The sequence below is a fragment of the Sus scrofa genome, chromosome 10 (assembly GCF_054392235.1).
Source record: "Sus scrofa isolate SSC_HxYL_T2T_F1_AM1 chromosome 10, Sscrofa_HxYL_maternal_Yorkshire_Landrace_v2.0, whole genome shotgun sequence".
Taxonomy (NCBI): Eukaryota; Metazoa; Chordata; class Mammalia; order Artiodactyla; family Suidae; genus Sus; species Sus scrofa.
The window spans coordinates 17,191,784-17,215,878 of record NC_139392.1 but is presented as its reverse complement, the minus strand read 5'-3'; the positions used below and the strand labels follow the sequence as shown (position 1 = coordinate 17,215,878).

Genomic DNA, 24,095 nt, shown 5'->3' with positions numbered 1-24,095 from the left:
ACTTCTATAGGACAGTTCTTCCGGGTCTTTGTTTTCCTTTGACCAGTCCTCTTCTTTTATTTCTCACACCTGACCAGACCCAGAGCCCTCCCTGATGTGCGTGGGCCTCTTTCGGCCACGATGGATTCCAGAGCAAAGGGTTCTAGGACGGTATCTGGACTTACTAGGGCCTGAGTTTTGGACCCCCTAGGAGTCTTTCTGCACATGTGTAATTGGGGAGGTCTCCTGGACCTCAGGAATGATGGAAGTGGTCATCTTTTTTTTTTTCTTCTCCAGCAGAGCTCAGCTCCTGCCGTTAACTTTCTCCTTAAGGTGTCAAAGAGAAGCAAAGCCCAATTTACTCAGTCTGACAAGTCCCAGGTGTTCTCAGCCCAGGGGCCCACGTACCTCCTGCCTCACTGTGGGCAGCTTTAAGAGAAGAAATGCGTCCTTTTCTTGCTCTCCATTCATGCCAGATGAAGTGTGGACTTGATGGCTAGAGCCTGGCAGCCAATTTAGACCATGAGGTAAAAGCCACATGCTGAGGATATTAAACAAGAAGACAGAATGCTGACCCCTGACACCACGAGCTATCATGACCTCCCTGAGCTGCTCTTTGTGGGAAAATAATATCCCAAACTTAAGTGGCTATTATTTTTGTCATATTACAGTTTAACCTAATCCAATTCTCAGCAAGTTTAAGAGATGTCCCTCAGGTCACACGGCAACTGGCAGAGCCAACATCTGCATGCTGGCAGTTTTACTCCAGAGCCTATAAGGACACTCAAGATAGCGGGGTCTGCCCCATCTTGAGGTCCTTCCTTACAGAGGGGACACAGCACAAGGTGCTGCAGTCCTGAGCCCCAGGGGGCAACGAGAAGCCCAGAAAACACGTGATGGAGGAAGAGAAAGGAGCAGGAGGAGCACACAGCTCAGAGGGTGTGGAACAGCCCACCGGCACAGTCTGCATCCTCCTTCCCCGGCAGTGGGAAGAGGCTGAGAGGGAGAGGAAAGCCTGCGCTGGACAAATTATACCAGGTTTCACTCCAGGACTGTTTTTTTTTTTTTTTTTTTTTTTTGGCTATGCCCGCAGCGTATGGAAGTTCCCAGGCTAGGGATCGAACCCAAGCCATGGCAGTGGCAATGCCAGATACCTAACCCACAGCACCTCCAGGAAACTCCCTAGGACTGCCTTTTTTTTTTTTTTAATCTTTTTAGGGCCACACCTGTGACATATGCAGGTTTCCAGGCTAGGGGTTGGATCAGAGCTGTAGCTGCTGGCATACACCACAGCCACAGCAATGCCAGATCTGATCCTGTCTGTGACCTACAGCACAGCTCGTGCCAACGCTGGATCCTTAACCCACTGAGCAAGGCCAGGGATTGAACCTGTATCCTCATGGATGCCAGTCAGATCCACTGAACCTCGATGGGAACTCCTCCCCAGAACTGTCTTTTTATCCAATTTACAAATGTGAATTCCTACAGCAACTCAACACTGGTACAGCGTGATGGCTTTGTACCACCCTTGGAGATGTGGTGTCATTAGATTCACGTAGGCTCTGCCTCTAGAATCCTGGGAATGGAAACTCCCAGGAGGGGCTCTGTCTTCTTTTTTCGCCACTGAGTTTCTCTGCTTTAATCACTTGGTGAGGGAGAGGGATGGAAGAGGACCAAACCAGTGGAACAGAACCCACAGCCCAAAAGCTGATCCACCCCTTTATGGAAATGTGGTTGGTGAATATCTGGATAGTTCTCAAGCTCATGAGGAAAGGCGAGACTGTTCACTATTGTGCTGGGATAACTGTTTAGATACAGAAAAGCTGAGGAGGGAATGGGATGGACTGGGAGTCTGAGGATTAGTAGAGGCAAACTATTGCATTTGGAATGAGATCCTGCTGTATAGCACAGGGAACTATATCCCATCACTTGTGATGGAACATGATGGAGGATAATGTGAGAAAATGTACACATAAGTGTCACTGGGTCACTTCGCTATACAGCAGCAATGGACAGAACATCATAAATCAACTGTAATAATTTTTTTTAAAAAAAGATAAAAACAAAATCGGGTCCCTGCTAAATGAAATACATAATAAATTTCAGGTGGGTTAAAAATCTTAATAGGAAAATAACAATGTAAGCTTTTAGAAAAACTCAAAGGGTAGGGAAGGATCTCTTAAAGAAGATTCAAAGGCATAAGCCATAAAGGTGAAAGACAGCTACCTGTAACATTAGCATTTAAAAATTACTTTGGCAGCACAGAAGCATCCGAAGGGAAGGGTGGGGAAGACACCGCACAGCCTAGGAAAGGTATCTGAAATGCACATAATTGACGAAAGATGAACTCTCCAGAATATAGCTCTCAAGAAGCCTAAATATCCAGAACTAAAAGGTTAACCATCCCAACGAAGGATGGGCAAAGGCTATGAACAAAAAAAATGGACAAGGGAATCCACGGAACCAAAACATAGAGAGAAGCTTAATCTCACTGCAAACTCAAAATAAGGCGGGAGCACTCACTCCATTAGCAAAAGCAAAACACAGGATATTACTAAGTGTTGGCGGGCTGGGGAACTCTCAGGTCACTGGTTGAAGGATAAAGGGATTCAAGTGCTTAGGGAGCAAGTGGAAACGTCCAGCCAATGAGGGGACTGCCAGTACAGACCCAAATTCACAAATCAGGATGCTCACCGCAGTAGTAGCCACACAGGAACCCTGCAAAAACCTGGTGTGTGTGTCAACCACATCAACAGCGGAGTATCATGCAATGTGCGGCTACACGTGGTCGAAAGGACAAACCAGAGCTTCGTGGCCATACGTGAACATCTCGAGAATGTAGTCTTTAATTTTTAAAAAAATGTCAAATATGTACGATATGATATTATTTCTATAAAGAGTAAAAAACATCGCATCATGCAAAACTAAACTAAACATGGATGGGAAGGACCCAAGCTGACCCTAGGATGGAGGGAGGGAATAAATACAACCCGGGGCAGAATACAAACAGGACTGCAGGATTATAAGGTTTTATTTGTAAAAACAAATGGAGCAAATGTGGAAAAGTAATTAAGATTAGTTGAGGGAGTTCCCATCCTGGCTCAGTGACTAACAAACCTGACTAGTATCCATGAGGACTCAGGTTCAATTCCTGGCCTTGCTCAGTGGGTTAAGGATCCGGCGTTGCCCTGTGCTGGGTGGGGTGTAGGTTGAAGGCCCGGCTCTGATCCTGCATTGCTGTGGCTGTGGTGTAGGCCGGTGGCTACAGCTCTGATTGGGTACCTAGCCTGGGAATCTCCATAAGCCGTGGATGCAGCCTTAAAAAGACCAAAAAAAAAAAAAAAAAAAAAAAGTTTAGTTGATTGGTTACCTGTCGGGGAATGCAGGTGTTTGCACACTAGTCCTCTGTTCTCAGTATGTTTGAATTACCTTTTTTTTCTTTAAAATTAAAAAAAAATGTTGACATACAGTTGAGTTAGAGTTTCAGGTGTACAGCACAGTGATTCTTTTAGGTTATGATGAAATACTGAGGAGAGCTCCCTGTGCTGTATTGCAGGTGCTTGTTGGTTATCTATTTTACACACAGTAGCGTGTATATATACATGTTAATTCCAAACTCCTAATCAATTCCTCCCCTCAGCCCCCCAACCGTTCCCCTTAGGGAACCATAAGTTGTTTTCTATGTCTGTGGGTATATTTCTGCTTTGTATAGAAGTTTTCTGGGTTTTTTTAGATTCCACATGAAGGGCCTTTTTTCAATTCCCTTTCTTCCTCCCCCTCACTTGTGTGCTGGCTCCCCCAGTCTCCCAGCCACTCAGGGACCGAGCATCCACAGGCAGAGGCCCTCAAGCATCTCTGTTCTGCCCAACGGCTCTTCCCTTCTGTCGTCTCACATGTGTTTCTTCCCTGTCTTCACATGAACCTTAACACCCGGACAGGGCACCTGTTCACGTCTCCTCGCCATCCGCCTCCACCTCGGCTTTTACCTCTGCTGTGGCTCCGCCCCCAGCGCCTCCGTCAGGCCTTTGACAAAGGCCCCTTCAAGCCCAACAAGTCAAATCACTAGTCAGATCTGCTCTTTGGCAGCCCCACTCTGAGCTGCTGGTCCAGAGAAACATCACCCTGCTCGTCATATGGAATAAGCTTCTCTGGTCTTTCTTCTCTTTTAATCTCTGGGGCGCTTTTACTATTGGGCTGGCCCTCATCTTTTTCTTTTTTTCTTTTTTTTTTTTTTTTTTTTTGTTTCTTTTTAAGGCCGTGCCTGGGGCGTAGGGAAGTTCCCAGGCTAGGGGTCAATTCAGAGCTAGATCCGGACCTTGTCTGCGACCTACACCACAGCTCGAGGCACAACGCCAGATCCCCAACCCACCAATGGAGGCCAGGGATCAAACCCACATCCTCATGGACACTCGTCAGGATCTTAACCCGCTGAGCCACAATGGGAACTCCCCCTCAACTTCTTAAACCTCTCCCTCCTTCTGGCTTTCACGGCTGCGATGCACCCCCACCCCCGCCCCGCCCTGGTGTTGCCTGTGGGTCAGTCACAAGCCATGACAGCTCTCTGGATTCTAGCTGCAGACCCAAGACCAAGGGCATCTGGCCTCTCGGCTCCCACACCTTCCTCCATTCCCACACACAGCACAGGGGAAAGAACCGTGGCCAACAGCAACACACATGATTCTTTCATCTCCTTGTGACCCACAGCCGGCTTCATGGCTCTCGCACTGGTTCTGGGACAAGGAGACAGAGATACCAGTTGGAACCAGGATCAGGGCACCTGTGCTTTCTCAGGCGTTTGATAGCTGTGCTCCCCAATGGGCCAGCGGCCTGCTCTGCGTGGCCTCAAGGGGCTCAGGTCCCAGGCTGGAGGCTGAGATTCTCTTTGCAGCCCCTGAACGATGTACAGAGAAGGAAGAACCCATTTGTCCACACCCCACACAGAGCCTAGAGAAATGGCCATAGAAGGACAGGAGAACAGGTTTCGGGGCCCCCACGGGGCCCCCTCCGTGTGCCGCTTTCTGCAGGGGACCCAGCCTGCTCTGTGTTTTGGCAACAGCCTTGCGGTGTTTCTGACAACGCTGCCAGCTGAGGCCAGTGTGGGCATCTGCTCAGCGCCAGCAGCCTGGCATCCCTCCCAGCTGTCAGCTAGCAGGCTCCCGGCTCTGTGCGCCTCTGCTTAAGAAACCTTCTAGTTAAACAAACCATGGGGGGGGGGGGAGGGGCAGTTAAGCCTCTTTCCTTCAGGAAGTTCCTGCAGTGGCTCAGCAGGTCTCAAGCCCAACTAGCACCCAAGAGGATGCGGGTTCCATCCCTGGCCTCGCTCAGCGGGTTAAGGATCCTGTGTTGCTGTGGCTGTAGCATAGGCTGGCAGCTGCAGCTCTGAACCGACCCCTAGCCTGGGAACCTCCATATGCCTCAGGTGCAATGCCACCCCCTCCCAAAAGCAAACCTCTTTCCTTCGGTGCCCAGAGCACATGTAACCCCAGGGGATGCAGAGACAGGAGCTGGCGCCGACAGACCGAACCCCGACACTGCAATAGGATTCTTCTATTTATTGATACTCATGTTAAGACACTTCCCAGCAGTAACTGCTGTAACAAGGACTCAGTTTCTAAAGGTAATAAAATAATGCTGCCATCATAGACAAGGCATTGGGAACATTCCTTGCAGAGAAAATTGGCTTTTCCCCTTCGGCCAGAGTGACCGGGCGCTACATGCGGTCCTGGGCAGGGCTCCGGGTCCCAAACACAGGCTCGTCTTCCAGGCTGAGGGGCGAGGGCAGGCATCTTGGGACCTTCCTCAGCTCCTCCGACCCCACTCCCCACGTTTCCTGTCGCTGAAGCGAGTGCTCACAAGGGGGCGAGCCTCGGCCTGGTGATGAGAGACAGCTGGCACCGAAGAGCTGGTTCTGCCTCTTCAGCCAGTAAGCACAACACTTTCTAATCCTCATTTGTGTTTTGTGTTTGGAGGAGAGGAAAGTCTTAAGAATATATGGCACTAGAGTGTACAACTACACGACTGCGTCCAGTGACCATTTCTTACAGCTTCCGGCCCCGGTGGCCACGCGCCCTTCAGATGTAGAGCTGGTGGGAGGCCAGCGTGTCCATGAAAGGCCGCACCAGGTTGTCGGTGGAGAAATAGAAGATGAGGCCGAACGTGATGGAGATGGGAAGGGCGGGTAGCGCTTTCTTGAACACCGCGAGCAGCAGGAGGGTCAGACACAAACCCTGCAGGACACGAGGTGGGGAGGGGTGACCACCGGTGTGGACCGGGCAGCAGGGGCGGGAGGCAGTCAGTGACCAGGGCACCTCATCATCTTCCCCGTCCTGTCGACAGCTCTGTGAAGTGCCCAGGGCAGAGGTTCTCACCTTGCATGTTAACTGGTGAATCAGAAAGCAGGCCTCCTGACCCCTAAAACAGAGCTGCTGCCACCAGACTAGCTTCCCTGGCTGCTGCCGTAGTGACGTGTGATCTGGTGGCAAGATGCCTTCCCCCCGGGGGACATCTGTTTATTTAAGAACTGGATCAGCCTGACTGAAATGCCAGCGACCGTTCTCAGCAGCCGACACCAAGAGAACCAAGATGCCATGGGACCCACCCCCTCAGAAGCAGGCACAGTGGCTGCCTATCCTGTCCCCGCCTGAGCTACTGATGCAGGCAGGGGTCCAGGGTGTGCACAGGCACCAGGGTGCCAGCCCTAACCCTGGGGAGAGCAGGGCGCAGGTCAGTCTGGAAGTGGAGGAGCTTGGGAGATCCCCCGCCCCATCCCGACACACACTGTGAGCAAAGAACTGCAGCCTCAGCGCTCGCGATGCCCGGGGTTCCCAAGGCAGAACGGTGTGGGCACCAGAGCCACCACCTCTCTGAGACGCAATCCTCATATGCTTCTTTGTATGTGGCCAGGTTGAGTTAACTACAGGAGTTTAAAGCAACAGCACCGCCCCCGCCCGCCTCCAGCCCTAAGAGACCCCTGGGAGTCAGAACCCCATGGTGCCTGGGTGACACGGAGGGAAAACACACAGCCTTGGAGTCGGTGACCCGAGTTCAAATCACAGCTTGGTCCTCAGAGCTCCGTGCCCGCAGGCACGGCCCTCCACTGGTTCTGTCTTCCATACACCTCAGTTCACCATCCCTGCCCCACAGGCATGGGAGACAAAGGCACCAAGCATATGCTCCGTAATGCCAGTGCTCCGTAATGCCAGCACCCCTGGCCGCCCCTCCCCCCCACCGTGCCTGCCCCTGCTGACCACCAGAAGCTCCTGGAAACCTCGGTTTCATCTTAAGGGTCTCCCCGTCCAGCCCCACTGAGGGACAGCAGCCTCTGACAACCCCCGCCCCCCGCCCACTCACGATGAGGATGGCCACGAAGCAGGCCAGCGTGGTGTTCCAGTCCCCGCTGCCCGTGGCCGCTGCCTTGCCCACCAGCACGCTGTAGAAGATGAAGTCTCCGAGGCCCAGCTTCACGCCCCCTGTGTGGCGGAGAGAGGGAACCCCCCAGGTCTCAGAAGCCCCAAGAGGGGGCGGCAGAGAAGGCTGACACCAGCCAAATAGCCGCGGGGACCCAGGGGCCAGAGTCCTGGGGTCCCCAGACGGCCGTCGGCCTAGCATCACTGCCCAGCCCACTGCACCTGGATGCTGGGACAAGGACCAGGTGCCACAGGAAGACAGTGGCCAGTGGGGAGAGGGGGAGCCTGTGGCCTGGGGGACTTGCGATCTGGGACTGTGAAGAGCCAGCATTTCTGGTAACTTGGGGAAAACTGGTCCTTGGCACTTAGTTGAGTAAAGACAGGAGAGAATAAAATGCACTGTCCGGGGTGAGTGGGAGGCCAACTGACCCAGTGCTGAATTAGAATTATAAATGCTCTTTAGGACACTACTTTCAAGGACATGTCCAATACCCGAGGTCGTCTGGAGACCCGTCTCCCTTAAAGACAGGTAGAGGTAATTTGTAATTGGCATATCCATTACTATACAGAAATGCTAGGATGCTTTGGTTTATTTCCTTTAGTACAATTATTCCGTGTATATATAGACAACAAAAATGGATTTGTTTTCCTTTTTGGTTGTTTTAGGGCCGCACCTGAGGCCTATGGAAGTTTCTAGGCTAGGGGTTGAATCCGAGCTGCACCTGCCGGCCTACACCACAGCCATGAGGGATCCTTTACACACTGATCGAGGCCAGGGGTTGAACCTGCATTGTCATAGCCACTATGTTGGGTTCTTATAACCTGCTGAGCCACAGCGGAAACTCCACAGGCAACAAAAATGTTTATGGAATGGACTCAAACTGAGTAGATCTGCAGCAAAGATCTGCTCTGCCTGGTCTGCTCTCCACCCCCACCCCTTCTGAGCTCCAGAAGGTGCCTGGCCTTGCCCGGCGTCCCCTCCTCCACCCCCTGCCCTGATCTCTACTTTCTGACTTGCCTCCTGACTTGTCATGTTACAGAGGTGGCTTCCTCGCCTGGGTCCCTCTCCTGCTACCAACCCCTCCTGCGCCCCTGCTCTTGCTGCTCCATCCCTTCCCTCAGCGATACCAGCTCTTCCTCAAAGGAGCTCTGCGCTCACCCCCCAGTCACTTCAGAGACCTGTAGCGGCAGTGCCACATCCCTCAACCAGCGTGCTCTGGCCAGGCCACCACCTGGCCACTGGACCCTTCACGTTACCTGCCCCAGCACCCTGTCCTTTGGCTGCGTCCTGGGGTCCTGCTCAAGTGCCCTTTACCTTGTCCTAAACGTCGCCCACGCTGTCCCTTTCGCTCTCCGTTCTGACCCTGTACCCTCCCTGTGCGGGGGACCCACGGTTCCGGTTCTGTTCTGTTCTGGTTCTGTATATCCTGTGACTCCAACTGGGGGTGGGAGGGATGAAACCCTGAGCTTTCAGAGCACACGCCCCCTGGTGTGCCTTCGGCCTCTCCATCTCCTGTAGACCCTCCCACCTGTGGGCCCACCTTCTCTGTCACCCTCCAGGCCTCTTGGCTGCTCCCTTGCCCACCAAGTCCTGTCAGTGCGTCCCACGCCTGTGGCGGTGCCACCTGCCCTCAGCCGGCTGCCTGAGCTGGGCTCTCCTGCATCTGCCCTCACCTGGTTGCCCAGCAGAGGCTGTGTTCCCTTCCGCTGCCCGGGGTCTGTCTGGGGTGCAGTTCTGCTCACTTTATTTCCCTGCAGAAAACCACTAATGGTTCCCCGTGGCCCCCAGGATAAAGCCTGGGCTCCCCCAAGTACTGCTCACTCCTAAGGTCTGGTCTCTGGCTGCTGGGGCCCCCAAACAGCCTCAAGCTCCCGGCAGGCTTCCTCCTCCCTCATCTGAGCCTTGGCCAATGCCGCTGTGTAACATAAAACCTAACTGGTCTTTGTCCTTGGTTCCTGGGAGACCAAACCCTTGGGATTCCCCAGTAATAAGAGTGTCTTTGGTATTCAGGAGCCCCTTTATGCACATGAGAGGGTCAGGGTGCGGCTGGTCACCAGGAAGACCAACAAGGGATGAGGGGCCAGTAATGCTCCCATCACCCCACGTCCTGCACGGTCCTACTGGCTCCCAAGTGTGGGCGGTTAGCGCTGAGTCCCCCAGAGCCCCGCCTACAATGAGCCCCAGCGCTTGCAGGCACACAGTTGGTACCCAGCCAACATCCGTCACTCAGGAGGTGTAGCCTGGGCTTTTTGTAAAAGCCCCTGGCCTCCCATCAGGCCTGCAGCTTTGCGGCCTCTCCTCGAGCCTGTGAAGCATCCCGCGGAAAGGACTCCTCCCCCGCGTGCTCCTCCCCTGACGGCAGGACCCACCGACCAATAGGGCGCCTTACTTTCCTCCTCTTCCTCCAGCTCCTCGCCCGGGTAGCCAGGCAGCGGGGGTTCAAAGACTTCAGGGTACGAAGGCTCCCCAAAACTGTCATAGGAGTCCTCTTCTGGGTGTCCGGGGAGAGAAGACAGCCGCCGGCGTGTGAGGAGCGGGGAGAGGGAGGGAAGCCCGTCAGGCTCTCTGAGCCCAGGGCCTCCGTGCCCGCGCCCCCTGCGCCCCCAGCCCGATGCAAAGAGGGAAAGGCGGAGGCCAGGGGCCGAGGCGGAGGAGCCAGGTCTCAGCGCTCCATTCCCAGGGTGTGTGGGTCTGGGGGTCCGTTTTCCTTCCCGCCCCTCCTATCCCAAGGCTCCCGGGGAGGCCAGGCCAGGCCGAGTCAGGTGCATGCAAAAAGCGCCCCCAGTGATGAGAAGCTGCCAGCCCCCTGATACTCACCCATCTCTGGGTCGTAGGGGAGCTGAAGGGCGCCCTGAGAGGAGGGGTCCAGCTTGGCCATGCCTACCGTCCACACCATGGCAGCTGGGGGAGGACACAAGGGTCAGGCCTCAGCAGTACCAACTGTGTCCCCAGAAAGTCTCAGATCCCATGGGTGTTGGCTTAGGCCCCACTGTTAGGGGCCACAGGGGGAGGGGGGCCAGAAGCACTGATCAGGTGGGGACAGAAAATGGCTTCTCCCACCTTGTTTTGCCTCCTCACGAAAACAATGATAATGCTATCAGTGAACAATTTGGTAAACTAGGTTTTTGGTTTTTTTCTTCTTAGGGCTGCACCCACAGCATACGAAAGTTCCCAGGCTAGGGGTCGAATCAGCGCTGCAGTTGCCAGCCTACACCACCGTTCATGGCAATGCCAGACCCTTAACCCGCTAGGCAAGGCCAGGGATCGAACCCTCATCCTCATGGATCCTAGTCTGGTTCTTAACCTGCTGGGCCACAAGGAGAACTCTCAACTAATTACGTTCTTATTTTACTGCAGTAAAAAACATGCAACATTAAATATGTCCTCTTAACCATCTCTAAGGGTACAATTTAATGGTGCTAAGTATATTCACAGCGCTGTGAAAGAAAGCTCCAGAACTTCTTCATCTTGCAGAACTGAAACTGTAGCCACTCCTCCTCCCCCCGCCTCTGGCAACCATCTTTCCACTTTCTGTTTCTACGATTCTGATTATTCGAGATAGCGCCTATAAGTGAAAGCATACAGTATTTATCCTTTTTGTGACTGGCTTATTTCACTTAGCATAACATTCTCAAGGTTCCTGCATGCTGTAGGATGTATCGGAATTTCCTTCCTTGCTCAGGCTAAATAATAATCCAATCTGTGTATATACCACATTCTGCTTGTCCATCCATTCATCCACTGATAGACCCTGGAGCTGTCTGCATTTCTTGGATGTTGTGATCAGTGCTGCTATAAACGTGGATGCACAAAAAGCTGTTCAAGAGCCTGCTTTCCATTCTCCTGGGTCTGCGTCCAGAGGTGGAGCTGCTGGATCATGAGGTACTAACATGCTCTCTCTCTCTGGCCTGGAAACTCTCATCTCTTCAGCTCTCCATGTGTATGTCCGGTGAGCATCTCAGAATCAATACGCCCTAAACACTCTCAACAAGTGCCCTCTGACCCGCCCACCAGCCTTTCCCTCCTGCTCACCGACTCCATCCTTTGTGTTGCTCAGGCCCCCAAAACTGACATCATCCCTGATCTGCACCCCAACCATCGGGAAATCCTGCCAATTCTGCCTCCAAAATGTCTACAGGATCCACTCGCATCTTAGCACCTCCACTGCTGCCCCAAGGCCAAACCCCCACAGCTCCTGGGCTGTCAGTCAGCATCTAAACTTGGCTCCTGCTTCCGCTCTTGTCCCTGGAACATTCTGTCCTTCACTCAGCCACTTGCGCGGTCCTGTTAAGACACTGTCAGGTGGGTCCACCATCTTCCAGTGGCGTCACATCCCACTGGGCAGTAAAACTAAGTCGCTGGCACAGCCTAACGGATCTGGCCTCCTCCAGTCCTCCCTTCGTTCCCTCTGCCTGGCCTCTGAGCACACCAGGCCCACACCCACCCCAGGGCCTTTGCACTCACTGCTGTTCCTTGTGCCTAGAGTTCTGTCAGCAGATTTTCCTAAGGCAGGTCTCTGGACAGATGTCACCTATGACACAGGGCCTCTTTGCCCACCTTGTGCAAAGCAGCATCCCTCGCTCCCCCAGAGCCCTCAGGCCCTCACCCTGCTTTATCTTCCCACAGAGCGCTCATGATGTATGTCTGTCTGCTTAGTCCTCGTCTGCTCCCTGTCCTAGAACATAAGCGACATCAGAGCACAGCGACAGTGAATGGAAGTCCCACATGTCTTGGTCTTTCCATGCACGACCTCTGCTCATCCTCATGGTGTGCCTGGAATGTACTTTTTTGTATTTGTATTTGTTTTTTTAGGGGTTTACCCTCGGCATATGGAGGTTCCCAGGCTAGGGGTCAAATCAGAGCTGCAGTTGCCAGCCTACACCACAACCACAGCATCGCCAGATCTAAGCCGCATCTTTGAACTATACCACAGCTCATGGCAATGCCAGATCCTTAACCCACTGAATGAGGCCAGGGATCAAACCTGCATCCTTATGGAAACTAGTCAGGTTCATTTCTGCTAAGCCACAACAGGAACTCCTTGAATGTTTTTTCACACTGCAGGGCCAGGCTGCAAACAGCTCCATTGCAAGCCTGGATCTTCATTTGTACAGACTGGCTGGCACACGAGCCATTCATAAACTGTTTCCTGGTGCACCCTGCAGACAGATGAGCCCCAGGAGTCTGGGCTCTCTCCCTCAGTAAAGATGGGAGAGCCTTAAAGCCACAGCTTGAGCTCCTTGCAGCTGGGGCCTTGGGGACCTTGTTTTCACTGCACCCCTGATATCCACACGGTGCCCACCACAAAGTGTGGGTCTGATACACCTCTGTTGGGTGCTTTTATCAATACTAATCCCTGCACCCTGACCCAAGGCCAGCAGCAACCCTGAATGCCCTCCTTCCGGACTTAACTTCAAGCAGCCGTGCAACTGCTGCAGAAGCCCAGGGAAAGGCAGGTGCACCCTGCTCCCCAGACGGCTGTCCAGAAGAGTCCCTCTCCAAAGTCCTTTTCCAGGGGCCTGGAGAGCTGACTGGGTGGCCTTGGGCTCATGGGAACGCCGCCCAGACCCACCATGTGCCTCTGCAGGCCGGACGGGATGAAGCTTTGGGGGTGGACCATGCACCCTGAAGCCCCCTCCCCGCTCTAACTTTCCAAGCTTCTTCCTGTGCAATAACCAAGACACAGCCCACCTTCAGCTCTGGAGGGTGGAGCTCCTCCTGGGACCGAGGCTGCCTCCTCTTTTTTGGTCAGGGAAAGGGTTAACCATCTCCTCATCAACCCTGAGAGCCACAGTCAACACAGCCCCTGATCCCACATCGGAAGGAAGCATGGCGGTCACTCACATGAGTATATCAGGGCAGGAAATATGGGCTCGTTTCTCTCCTGGGCAGTTTCTACCAACATTCTCAGCGGCCCTTTGGGGCACAGCACAGCCACGAGATCTGCAAAAGCAAAGACGTCCTCAGTGTATGAAGGAAGATGTTTACTCCCCAGCAGCGCCCAGAGAGGAGCCAGCCCTGTGACACCAGGCATAGGGGCCAGCGTGTCCCGGAGCCCCAGGGCGAGGCTCTCAGATGGTGCCCACTGCTCCAGCATCCCCAGCCCTGCGTGTCAGCCTTGATCCCTAGAGCTTGCACTGGCTGGAGCCTACAGCTGGGTCAGAGCAGGGTCAAACAGGCTACCTGCAAACAGGGAACTGCTGTGTCCCTCAGAGACCTCAGGACAGGCTTGAAGTCCCACCTCTCTGAGGCTCAAATCCCTTATCCTAAAAAAAAAAAATCTGAAACAGTACAGGTGATGATAATCAACTAACACAGTCCGCCCTCCTAATGTGATGTGTGGATTCAACCAATCCCGGATCAAAAATATTCAGAGTTCCCTGGTGACCTAGTGGTTAAGGATTTGGCATTGTCACGGCTATGGCAGGGGTTCAATCCCTGGCTCAGGAATGTCCATGTGCCAAGAGTGTGGTCCAAAAAATCTTCAGAAAAGAATTCCAGTAAGTTCCAAAAAGCAAAACTTGTATTGGCTGCACATGAGCAACCATTTACCTTTATTAATGGTTATTTACACATCATCTGTATTGTATTAGGCATCATAAGTAACATAGAGATGATTTAAAGTATTCGAGGGGACGTGGGCAGCTTGTATGCAAATACCACATCATTTTACATAAAGGTCTGGACTTGCCTCGGATTTTGGTCTCTGGGGGAGGTCCTGGAAGCAATTTCCCTGAGGACACGGAGGGACGACCATACAAACTGAAAAGCGGCTAACATTCTGGGTGCTGGTTAGTTACAGGTACTGGGCCCAACCTCAGGGTCATCCTGAGGAGCAAATGACCTCCAGTGTGCAAAGTGCTTGATGGTGTGAGTGCTCAGTAAACACTTGCAGTTATGGAGTTCCTGTCGTGGCTCAGTGGTAACGAACTCGACTAGGAACCATGAGGATGTGGGTTCGATCCCTGGCCTCGCTCAGTGGGTTAAGGATCCAGCATTGCTGTGAGCTGTGGTATAGGTCGCAGACACGGCTCAGCTCCTGCGTGGCTGTGGCTGTGGCTGTGGTGTAGGCCGACAACTGTAGCTCCAATTGGACCCCTAGCCTGGGAACTTCCATATGCCACAAATGCAGCCCTAAAAAGACAAAAACATAACAAAAAGATGGCAGTTATTAGTAACCATGTCCACAGTCATGATTCCATGGGAACCCGTGTTTTTTTAACAAAGGTGAACTTCTCAGAAGGGAGACCATGCAGGGTTCCCCGAGGAGGAGGGGACTTCTCACACCCGCCACCCTGTGCAGCAATGGTGTCACTCCGTGGCCACCCCCCCAACCCGGAAGGCCTACCGTACACAGAGATGGCGCCCAGGATGACCCAGGCGGACCACTCCGGGAGGTACTTGATGAACACCAAGGCCATGAGCGCGCTGATCATGATGAGGTAGGCCTGCTGCAGCACCAGGGGGCCCTTCCAGTGGATGCACACCATGCCCACCGCCCCGAAGTTCCAGACGGTCAGGAACAGGGTGGGGTAGTCCATGGCCACGTTGTAGGTCTTGAGCACTTCCCTGCAAGGCGAGCCCAGGGGCTGGACGCTCAGTGGGGACGGGAGATGCTGGCACAGCTCAGCACCCCCTGCTCCTCAACCACTAAGTCCCAGTCCAACCTCTGGCTTCATTTGCTAACATCCCCTTCCCATGTCCCTGTAACCCCTTAAATATTTTTCTATTTTGTGTTGTCTTTTTAGGGCTGCACCCGCAGCATATGGAGGTTCCCAGACTAGGGGTCCAATTGGAGCTACAGCTGCGGACCTACACCACAGCCCAGCAATGCGAGATCCGAGCCTCGTGCGTGACCTACACCAGAGCTCTTGGCAACGCCAGATCCTTAACCCACTAAGTGAGGCCAGGGTCAAACCCGCAACCTCCTGGATCCTTGTCAGGTTCGTTTCCACTGCACCACAACGGGACCTCCTTGAAATATAGTGTGACACAAGGTGGAGAGAACGCCGTCTGATCCTTGGGCTGATCACATCGATGTTCCCTGACCTGGAAGACCCCCTGCCCATGGGGAAGGTCCTGGGAAAGTGTTTTGCCTGCTCCTCCCGTCCCTTTGGGCCCTGGGTCAGGCTGGAATCCCAAATGCAGGGCAACAATTTCTCCATAAACCAGGAGATACCCTGGCCCAGCCCAAAGATCAGAAGGTAAACTCCATCAGGCGTCTGTCCCCCTGGGGCGTCGTGGAGAGCCCCCTCTGTGACGGCTCCACATATTTCTTCTAAATCAAGAGCCAGAAGGAGCCGTGCGGCCGACGCGGGGCTCCACTCCCGTGTTGTGTAGGCCGGGTCCGTGGACAGCGACACCGGGGCAGGTGTGGAGCCCGAGGGGCGCCCTCCCCTCCCAGGTCCTCATGCCCACTCGTGCCGCAGGGGAGGGTCCTCGCACTGTCACTCACCCGAGGTAGATGTAGGTGAAGAGGAAGAGCAGCATCAGGGAGGATGTGATCAGCCAGCCGTGGATGAACTGGGTGGAAACGGGCAGTGTGACCACAGGCCCCGGCCGAGGAGGCCCCAGTTCTCGGCACTGACGCCCAAGCCTGAAAACCCTTCTTCCTCGGGCACCTTCCTGACTAGGTTGGCAGGTGGTCGTTTTACGGAGGAGGAGGGCACAGAAATTCAAGGAGTTCTCTCCAGATAAGCCTTGCTGCGGACAAAGGAGCTGGAACCCCTTCAGGTCTAAACACCTAGAGCTCTAGGTCTAAACCTGGGGACGTGCCGGCACATTCCCGGCTCTGGAGATGAAGCCAGCACAGTCTCTGCCCTCACATGCTGCATCGCAGGCAGCGAGGAGATAAACACACAGACACACCCCAGTGAGCAGGGCTATCAAGTGGATAAAGGGACAGGAGACCCACGGGTGCTACTTGAGAAGGAGCAGTCGGGGTCAGGCTCTTGACGTAGCCTGTTTTGAAAAGTCAACCCCAGGGGAGCCCCACCCAGCAGGGAGGCCACAGCCTTTTCTGAAAAAGACGTGTTTTCCCTCCTGGCCAAATAAGGGGAGGGCGAGGGCAGGGCTGATTCTAAACCAGTCTTTTAGCCAGCAGTCAGCAGCTCAGTGGTCACTGCCACCTGCCTCCCCTGAGCATAGGCCCATCAGTCACCAGCTCAGGCCACCTGGGACCTCAGCGGGTGCCTGGTCTCTCCTCTAGGCTGTGCAGAAGCCCAAAAGGGAAGGGGCTGCCTCTGCAATGTGCTGACCCACGAGGCACTCTGGACCGTCATCTCCTGCCCAGGTCGCGGAGCCCCCAGGTAAAACTCAATGAATGGGGGGCTGAGCTGCCTCTTGACAGTCCCAGGGAGGGGGGCGGGATCTTGAAACTTGCTGAGCACAGCAGTCCCGGCTTTCCCCTCTCCATGCTCCTGCCAGCTGTCCTCATGCGGGCTGTAGTGTCTGCTCCAGATCACACAGCTCTCAATCCTGCTTCCCGCCATCAGTGGCCATCCCTACCCCAATTACAAACTCTGCCTCATTTGTACAAGTGGCTATTCATTGAGGAGCTCCAGCTCCTGGACGCCCCCCTCCCATTGCTCACTTCCAGGGGGGACAGGCTCATCTCTCTAGACTGAGCCTCCCCACTGCTCTCCACCTGCTCCCTAGATGGCAGCAGCCTGGAATGCCAGGTGCGTGCCTGCCTGTGTGTGCACGGCTTTAAATCCGGTAAAGCCTTGTTTAAGTTTCTTACAGTCCTCAGGGCTTTGAAGTCTGTCTGGGGAGAAAAGCTCTCTGTGGATGACTTGGGCCAGGTGCTACTCAGCTCCCCTATTCCTCCCCAGGGCTGCTTCCCAAACATCTCCCAGCGCTGGCCCACCTCAGTGCAGCATCTGTCCATCCCTGGCCGAAAGGGGAAGCGGGAAAATAAAAATAAACTTAAGCGGGTAAGTACCGGGGTGAACAGAGCCTAAAATAGAACATCTCACTTCTTTGGAAGGAGAAGCAACATAGAATTAACTCCCAAATGTGAGAAGGGACACTTCGAACACTGCATGGAGGAACTCCCTTAAGTTGGATTATGTGTAAATTCAAAAGACAGCAGAACTGGGGGGCCAGGGAGGGGTGGGAGAGAGAACAGGCAAACCTCAGTGCTACACGCTTCCGGGCCACAGTAAAGCCAGTGTTGAAAGAGATTCATGAATTTTTTGGTCTCCCACTGCATGTAAAAGTTAATGTTTACACTATACTGTGATCTATTTAACTGTGCAATAGCACTGCTTTAAAAAAATTTTTTTTGGGGGGGATGTCGCACCTGCAGCATATGGAAGTTCCCAGGCTAGGCGTCAAATCAGAGCTCTAGATGCCAGCCTCTACCACGGCCACAGCAACGCAGGATCCTAGCCTCGTCTTTGACCTACACCACAGCTCACGGCAACACTGGAGCGAGGTCAGGGATCGAACCTGCATCCTCATGAATACTGGTTGGGTTCGTTTCCACCGAGCCACAAGGTGAACTCCCTAAAAAAGTTTCTTTTAAACAGCCTTATTTTAAAAATAGTGCTGTTGGAAAAACAGCACCAACAGACCTGCTCGAGGGCGCAGGGCTGCCACAAACCTTCAGTGTGTTAAAACCAAGTTATTTGCGAAGAGCAATAAAGCGAGGCAGGTCTGCACCCAAAATCAGAGTGTATTTTGCAAGGGAAAAAAAAGGAACTCTATTTAAAAAAGAAACAAGCCAAGGGTGGCTGGCTGCCCAAGAGGTGGTGAGGCGTGGAGGCGAGGCGGGGAGGGGCGGGCGGGCGGCGCTCACCTTGTAGCAGCGGTACTTGTAGAGCACGACCAGGAAGATGGTCATGACGACAATGACGCTGATCATGATGAGGGTGTTGAGCACGGAGTTGAGGAGGCGCTGGCCCACGGAGGGCGTGTCCTCGGTGAACGGCGTGTAGATGCTGGGGGAGCAGGCAGCGGTCAAGGGCTAGGTCTCCTCGCCCGGCTCCCTGCGTGCCCCGCCCTGCGGAACCTGGACCAGGCTGGACCCGCTGGCGCAGGCACCCTGAGTACAGCCACCGCGGGGCACCGCGCTCTGGCTGCCCAGGCTGGTGCTGCCTGCCACCCCAGGAGCTGCCCTGCCTTCGGTGGATGTAGCAGCACAGAAGGGCCTGGCTGGCTTCACCAAGGCCTCCTTGGCCCCTGGGCAGCTAAACCCTCCCCTGGAGGTGCCTCTCGCTGCCCATGCCCTTCTCGGCTCTTGTCCCGGGAGACACACCCGCTTCACGGTCAGCCCCATCCCGCCAGGGATGCCTCTACCCCCAATGCTGCCCTTCCCCACACCCAAGCAGCCCAGGAGCTGCACAGGCAGCCGATAAGCTCAGGAGGCAGTTCATCGACCCCTCGCTCCCCGTCCAACCTGAACTTGGGTAAGTAAACTGTCTATCTGCAAGAAGTTCTCACCTTTCACCTGTGCTGCTCTGGGTGCCCACAGATTATACATACGCTTCCTGAGGGTGGGGATTTCTTTCTCCTTTCATTAAAAAAACTCAAACAAGGAATTCCCATCGTGGCTCAGCAGAAAACTGACTAGCATCCTGACTAGCATCCTTGAGGATGCAGGTTCGACCCCTGGCCCCACTCAGTGCGTTAAAGATCTGGCATTGCTGTGGCTGTGGTGTAGGCCGGCAGCTGCAGCTCCGACTCAATCCCTAGCTTGGGAACCTCCATGTGCCGTGAGTGTGGCCCTAAAAAGACAAAACAAAAAACAAAACTCAAAATTTAACGAAAACTTCCTAAAAAAAAAAAGACGTTCAGAGAAGGTGCTGGGCAGTGACTACCCCAGGGACATGGGGGAGGCAGCAGAGGGAAGCTTCTCATCTTCCCACGTGGCTGCTTCTGCCTATGTTCTTTTTACCAAAATAAAATCTCCCTTGCGAGCTAAAAGCTAGCTCAGAAGTCATCTGGTCCTCCCTGGTTTACATTCGCGGGAGCATGAATGAGAGGCCCAGAGAGAGCGCAACTTGCTCTCGGTCACGCAGTGATGGGTGTCACAGCCATACCCTGGACGAGAGCCCACCTCCCGAAGAGACCCAGCATGCCAGAGCCCCACACGGTGGCGGGCACTGTTCGGAGCCCTTTACGTGGATTAATTCACTCAATTCTCCTTGTGACCTCCTTATCAAACCCATTGCACAGATGAGGAAACTGAGGCCAAGAGAGGTGAGTCAGGTCACACGGCCAGGAGGTCATGGAGAGACCAGGGTGTGGGTGGACTCAGTGAGCAGCTCTTCAACCCCGCTCTTCACTGCTGCTGGCCTGGGGGCCACGCAGCCCAAGGAGGCTGCGCCCCCCTCCCCAGCCCCGTTCCCCACCCTGCCCGGCCCCCACTCACAGCTGTCCATTCTTCTCTGTGTAGAAGCGCACGGACTTGATGGTGGCCACTACCACGATCATACACAGCGTGACAGGCACAAAGAGCATGATCACGTGCTTTGCCCCATATTTGAGGGTCAGCTCCTCCTCCAGGCCTGGTGGCCGGCCAGGAACCCCACTGCAGACATAGCGGTCAGGGTCTTCCTCGTGGTCCTCCTCGCTGTCCTGGCTTCTCTGTGGGAAAGCAGCTGTGAGGGCCCCGGGACGCCCCCCATGGGTGGCCCACCAATGTAGCATGGGGGTGTTTGGGAACTGGACACGAGACATCTGAATGTCGCTTTCCAGATGTAAGGACCAGGCTGTGGGCTGTAGGTTAGAGGTGGGAGCGGTGGGATTCCAGGACATCTGAAAAGTTTCTGGGGACAACCAGAGATTGAGAGATGCCCGGAGGCAGGCCGAGGCAGCCGTGGAAGAGACGGTGGGCAGAATGGTGTTTGCATCTAAAGACCTTCCCCACCCTCAGGAAGGGACTCGTGATGCAACTCGGCTCTGTTCACATGGCCTTACCAGCCTGGGAGGGGACAGGCCAGGTGACAGGAGGAAGGCAGAGAGTAAACATTTTTGGTTGGCAAATCAAAATGGACAAACTAGAAGGGTGACTCTCTTTGTAATCAAGACACGGGGAATTTGCAGAGGAAGAAATGACTTTGAATTTTCTGTGCCCCCCTCCCGCCCCCGCCCCCCCTAAATCCAGCATGCAACATTTGCAGCTCTGAACCAAAGAGGCGAACTGAGCATCAAGCCCGGGGAGGATCTGGGCCATGGGAGGTGGGAGAGCGAAACGAGGAGGCAGCGAAGGAGGATGGGGGACGCCTGCCAGATGCTGGCACAAGCTGATCTGCAAGAACCTGTTTTGGAATTGTGATCATTCAGGGTCATTAGCTGCCTTGTTAATTATGTGAACAGCCAAGACAAAGCCAAATGAAACGAACATTTAAAATGACTGTTCTTTGGTGTCTGTTCTTTGCAGAGAGAATTTCATCTAGATATTCAGTTGAGAAGGAAGGGAAAACAACTAAAAACAACTGAGATGCGCAAAAACTCCAGGAAAGAAAAGACAAAGAAACGAGTAAGAAATGGCTCCGGGGAGTTCCCGTCGTGGCGCAGTGGTTAACGAATCCGACTAGGAACCATGAGGTTGCGGGTTCGATCCCTGCCCTTGCTCAGTGGGTTAACGATCCGGCGTTGCCGTGAGCTGTGGTGTAGGTTGCAGACGCGGCTCGGATTCTGAGTTGCTGTGGCTCTGGCGTAGGCCGGTGGCTACAGCTCCGATTCGACCCCTAGCCTGGGAACCTCCATATGCCGCGGGAGCGGCCCAAGAAATAGCAACAATAACAACAACAGCAAAAAAAAAAAAGACAAAAGACAAAAGACAAAAAAAAAAAAAAAAAAAAAAAAAGAAATGGCTCCGGGAGTTCCCATCATGGCTCAGTGGTTAACAAATCCAACTAGGAACCATAAGGTTGCGGGTTCAATCCCTGGCCTTGCTCAGTGGGTTAAGGATCTGGCATTGCTGTGAGCTGTGGTGTAGGTCGCAGACAAGGCTCGGATCCTGTGTTGCTGTGTCTCTGGCATAGGCCAGTGGTCACAGCTCCGATTCAACCCCTAGCCTGGGAACCTTCATGTGCTGTGGGAAGCGGCCCTAGAAAAGGCAAAAAAAAAAGAAAGAAAGAAAGAAATGGCTCTGGAGTAGCTATTCCGTAGCCTTGAGCTGATGAGATCTCTCTTGGAGCCCAGAGGAGGACAGAAGGGAGCTCAAGTTTCAGCAAAGGAGAACAAGGCCTACTGGAATAAAGAAATCCTACAGGTGAAATGGAGATGGGAATTCAGGCAGATTCAGGTGTAGTTTTACCCTGATGGGGAGGAAGGTGGCTTGGCTGGTCACTCTCCCACATATATCCTCCAGTTCATAATGTAATAATCTGTCCTGCAGGCTGCAGAGGTTAAGACCACACAGTGCAGCCCACCCCTCCTGCTATGGGCTTGACGTCTGTGTCCCCCGAATTCACAGGCTGTGATGATGTTTGCAGGTGCAGCCTTTGGGAGATGACTAGGTCATGAGGGTGCAGCCCTCATGAATGGGATTCGTGCCCTTATAAAGGGGGACCCAGAGAGTGCCCTCCCACCTTCTGCCACGTGAGGATACAGAAATCAGCCACCTATGAACCAGGAAGTGGGCTCTCAACAGAATCAGAGCTGCCAGCACCTTGACTTTGAACTTCCCAGTCCCTAGAGTAGTGAAAAATACATTTCTGTTGTTTATAAGCCACGCAGGCTACAGTAATTTTGTGCTGGTGGCCTGAATGGACGAAGACACATAACCAGCTCCAAAGCCAAACGTGAGACAGGTATACCACTCTCCTGGTTACCATGTCTGGCCATCTACCAAAAAAGTTCTCTCCAGCAATTTCCTCAATTTCCTAGCTTCTGTGCTGCCTGTCCCAGCATCCAAACTCACTCTCTGGTTCCTATTGAAACAGTAACCTGCACTAGGAAGGGGAACCCAATGGGCAGGGCCAGGGCGGAAGGAATCACTCAGCGCCCTGCAGAGTTGACCTTTAACAGGCTGTGTACGTGCAGAGTCTACTGTGAAGCCTTCACAGACTTAAGATCCACTCGGCAGACCACCTGTCCTTTCAGCCAATTCTCATCTGCTCTTTCCCTTCCCTCCTGTTTCTATCCATTAGGTACGGACCCAGGGCCCTGTCTGGGGGCCTCAGACCACTGGCAGGAACCTACCCACTGAGCAGCACTCTCTCCATCCTCCAGGCCCTGCCTGCCTTCCTGGCAGGAGCGAGGCGTGGGGCTCTCGGCCGACATCAGGGACGTCCGCTCGTCACACACTTCTTCCTCGCTGTCAGAGGCCATGAAAGTGAGCATGGCCCCTCCTCCGAAAGTGCCTGGAAAAGGAGCACAGCGGACTCTGTTCCACTTTCCTACAAGGCAAAGGCAGAGGAGGGTGAGAGGCAGCTTTAAGACCTGGACTCAGGTCCTGCCCAAACTGACCACCTAGGACACAAGTGTCAAAGGGCTGCTATAAAGCCACGGTCCCCAGGGGCCACCACAGAGGCTGTAGCAGCCTCAAGAGGGACTGGCCAGAGGAGATCCAGTCCATGGGGCAAAACTCCCAACCAAAAATGTCCTGGCCACTCCAGACTGTCAGTACACTCACTTATTGAATCAACAAACACCCGTTCAATACCCATAATGTGCCAACACTTTTGTCCTAAAACCAATAAAAACCAGCTATCCAATGTGACAAATGATATAATCCAGGTGTTCACCAAGAGGTACTGAAGCACAAAGAAGAATTACATCTCAGAGATCAGGAAAGCTTTATAGAGAAGATAACGTCATCTGATGGAGACAGACTTTCCTAGGTGGGAGGGAAGGGCAGAGGGTGTGAAGAATGTTCTAGCCAGAGCCTGGCACTGCTGGGGCTTGGGGAGAGGTGCTGTGGAGGGTCTCTGGTGCCATGTTAAGGAGATATACTTCATCCCCCAAGGACAGAGGTGACAGATCAGATCTCTGGTTACAAACATATCTGGCAGAGTTCCTGTTATGGCTCGGCAGAAAAGAACCTGCCTAGTATCCGTGAGGACATGGGTTCAATCCCTGGCCTCACACAGTGGGTTAAGGATCCAGCGTTATTGCAAGCTGTGGTGTGGGTCACAGATGTGGCTTGGATCTGGTGTTGCTGTGGCTGTGGTGTAGGCCAGCAGCTGCAGCTCCAATTTGACCCCTAGCCTGGGCACCTCCATATGCTGCAGGTGTAGCCCTAAAAAAATAAATATGTCTGGCCACTGACTAAGAAAGGGGTGAAAAGAAGAGAGGGAGACAATCATGGGAAGTGAATCAGGCTTAAGGTGGCAGCAAGATGGATGGGAGCGAGGGCAGAGAATCCAGAAACAGTGGGAGGGAGACAGTCAGGGTCAGAGGTGGGGGATGGAACAGGACAGAGTCCAGGACGGGTAAATAACGGTTAATCTGATCCAGGAACCTACTGAATGTAAATGGGCGAAAAGGGGGCAGCTGCCTGGGGTGGTGGGGAGAGTGCCCCGTGTCGCGAGCAGGGGAAGGAGATGAGAGTCATGAGTTGAGAAGTGGCAGCCACGGGAGCAGTGAGCCAAGACCACGAGAAGCGAGCACGTGTGTGTGTGTGTGTGTGTTGGGGAAGTATAGCTGAGGGCAGGACTCACAGGAAAACCAAGGCTGAAGGGACTACACAGGACGGAGCCGGTCCCTGAAGACGCTGTGCTGCCCCAGTGGTGTGGTCGGAGCACCACGTGGGC

The 24,095-nt window shown here is 53.8% G+C and overlaps 1 protein-coding gene and 1 long non-coding RNA gene across 25 annotated transcripts in view; one reads left to right on the top strand and one right to left on the bottom strand.

The window, feature by feature from the left end:
- Positions 1 to 5,516: 5,516 nt before the first annotated feature.
- PSEN2 (presenilin 2) overlaps positions 5,517 to 24,095 on the bottom strand; it is a 29,037-nt gene continuing 10,458 nt past the window's right edge. For 4 of the 24 annotated variants that reach the window (XM_021064083.2, XM_021064085.2, XM_021064081.2 and 1 more), the window contains 10 exons: positions 22,543 to 22,739; positions 19,763 to 19,977; positions 18,188 to 18,329; positions 15,842 to 15,909; positions 14,735 to 14,955; positions 13,231 to 13,329; positions 10,204 to 10,287; positions 9,776 to 9,877; positions 7,330 to 7,448; positions 5,517 to 6,317 (listed from right to left, as the gene is read on the bottom strand). In XM_021064083.2, the coding sequence (XP_020919742.1) occupies positions 6,051 to 6,317; positions 7,330 to 7,448; positions 9,776 to 9,877; positions 10,204 to 10,287; positions 13,231 to 13,329; positions 14,735 to 14,955; positions 15,842 to 15,909; positions 18,188 to 18,329; positions 19,763 to 19,977; positions 22,543 to 22,683 (1,458 nt within the window). In that variant the 5' untranslated portion in view covers positions 22,684 to 22,739 and the 3' untranslated portion in view covers positions 5,517 to 6,050. 24 annotated transcript variants of the gene reach the window in all.
- Positions 16,462 to 23,071, top strand: LOC100510923 (uncharacterized). Its single transcript, XR_305804.4, has 4 exons — positions 16,462 to 16,694; positions 17,220 to 17,321; positions 20,774 to 20,872; positions 22,491 to 23,071. It is a non-coding gene; the product is annotated as an uncharacterized LOC100510923 (long non-coding RNA).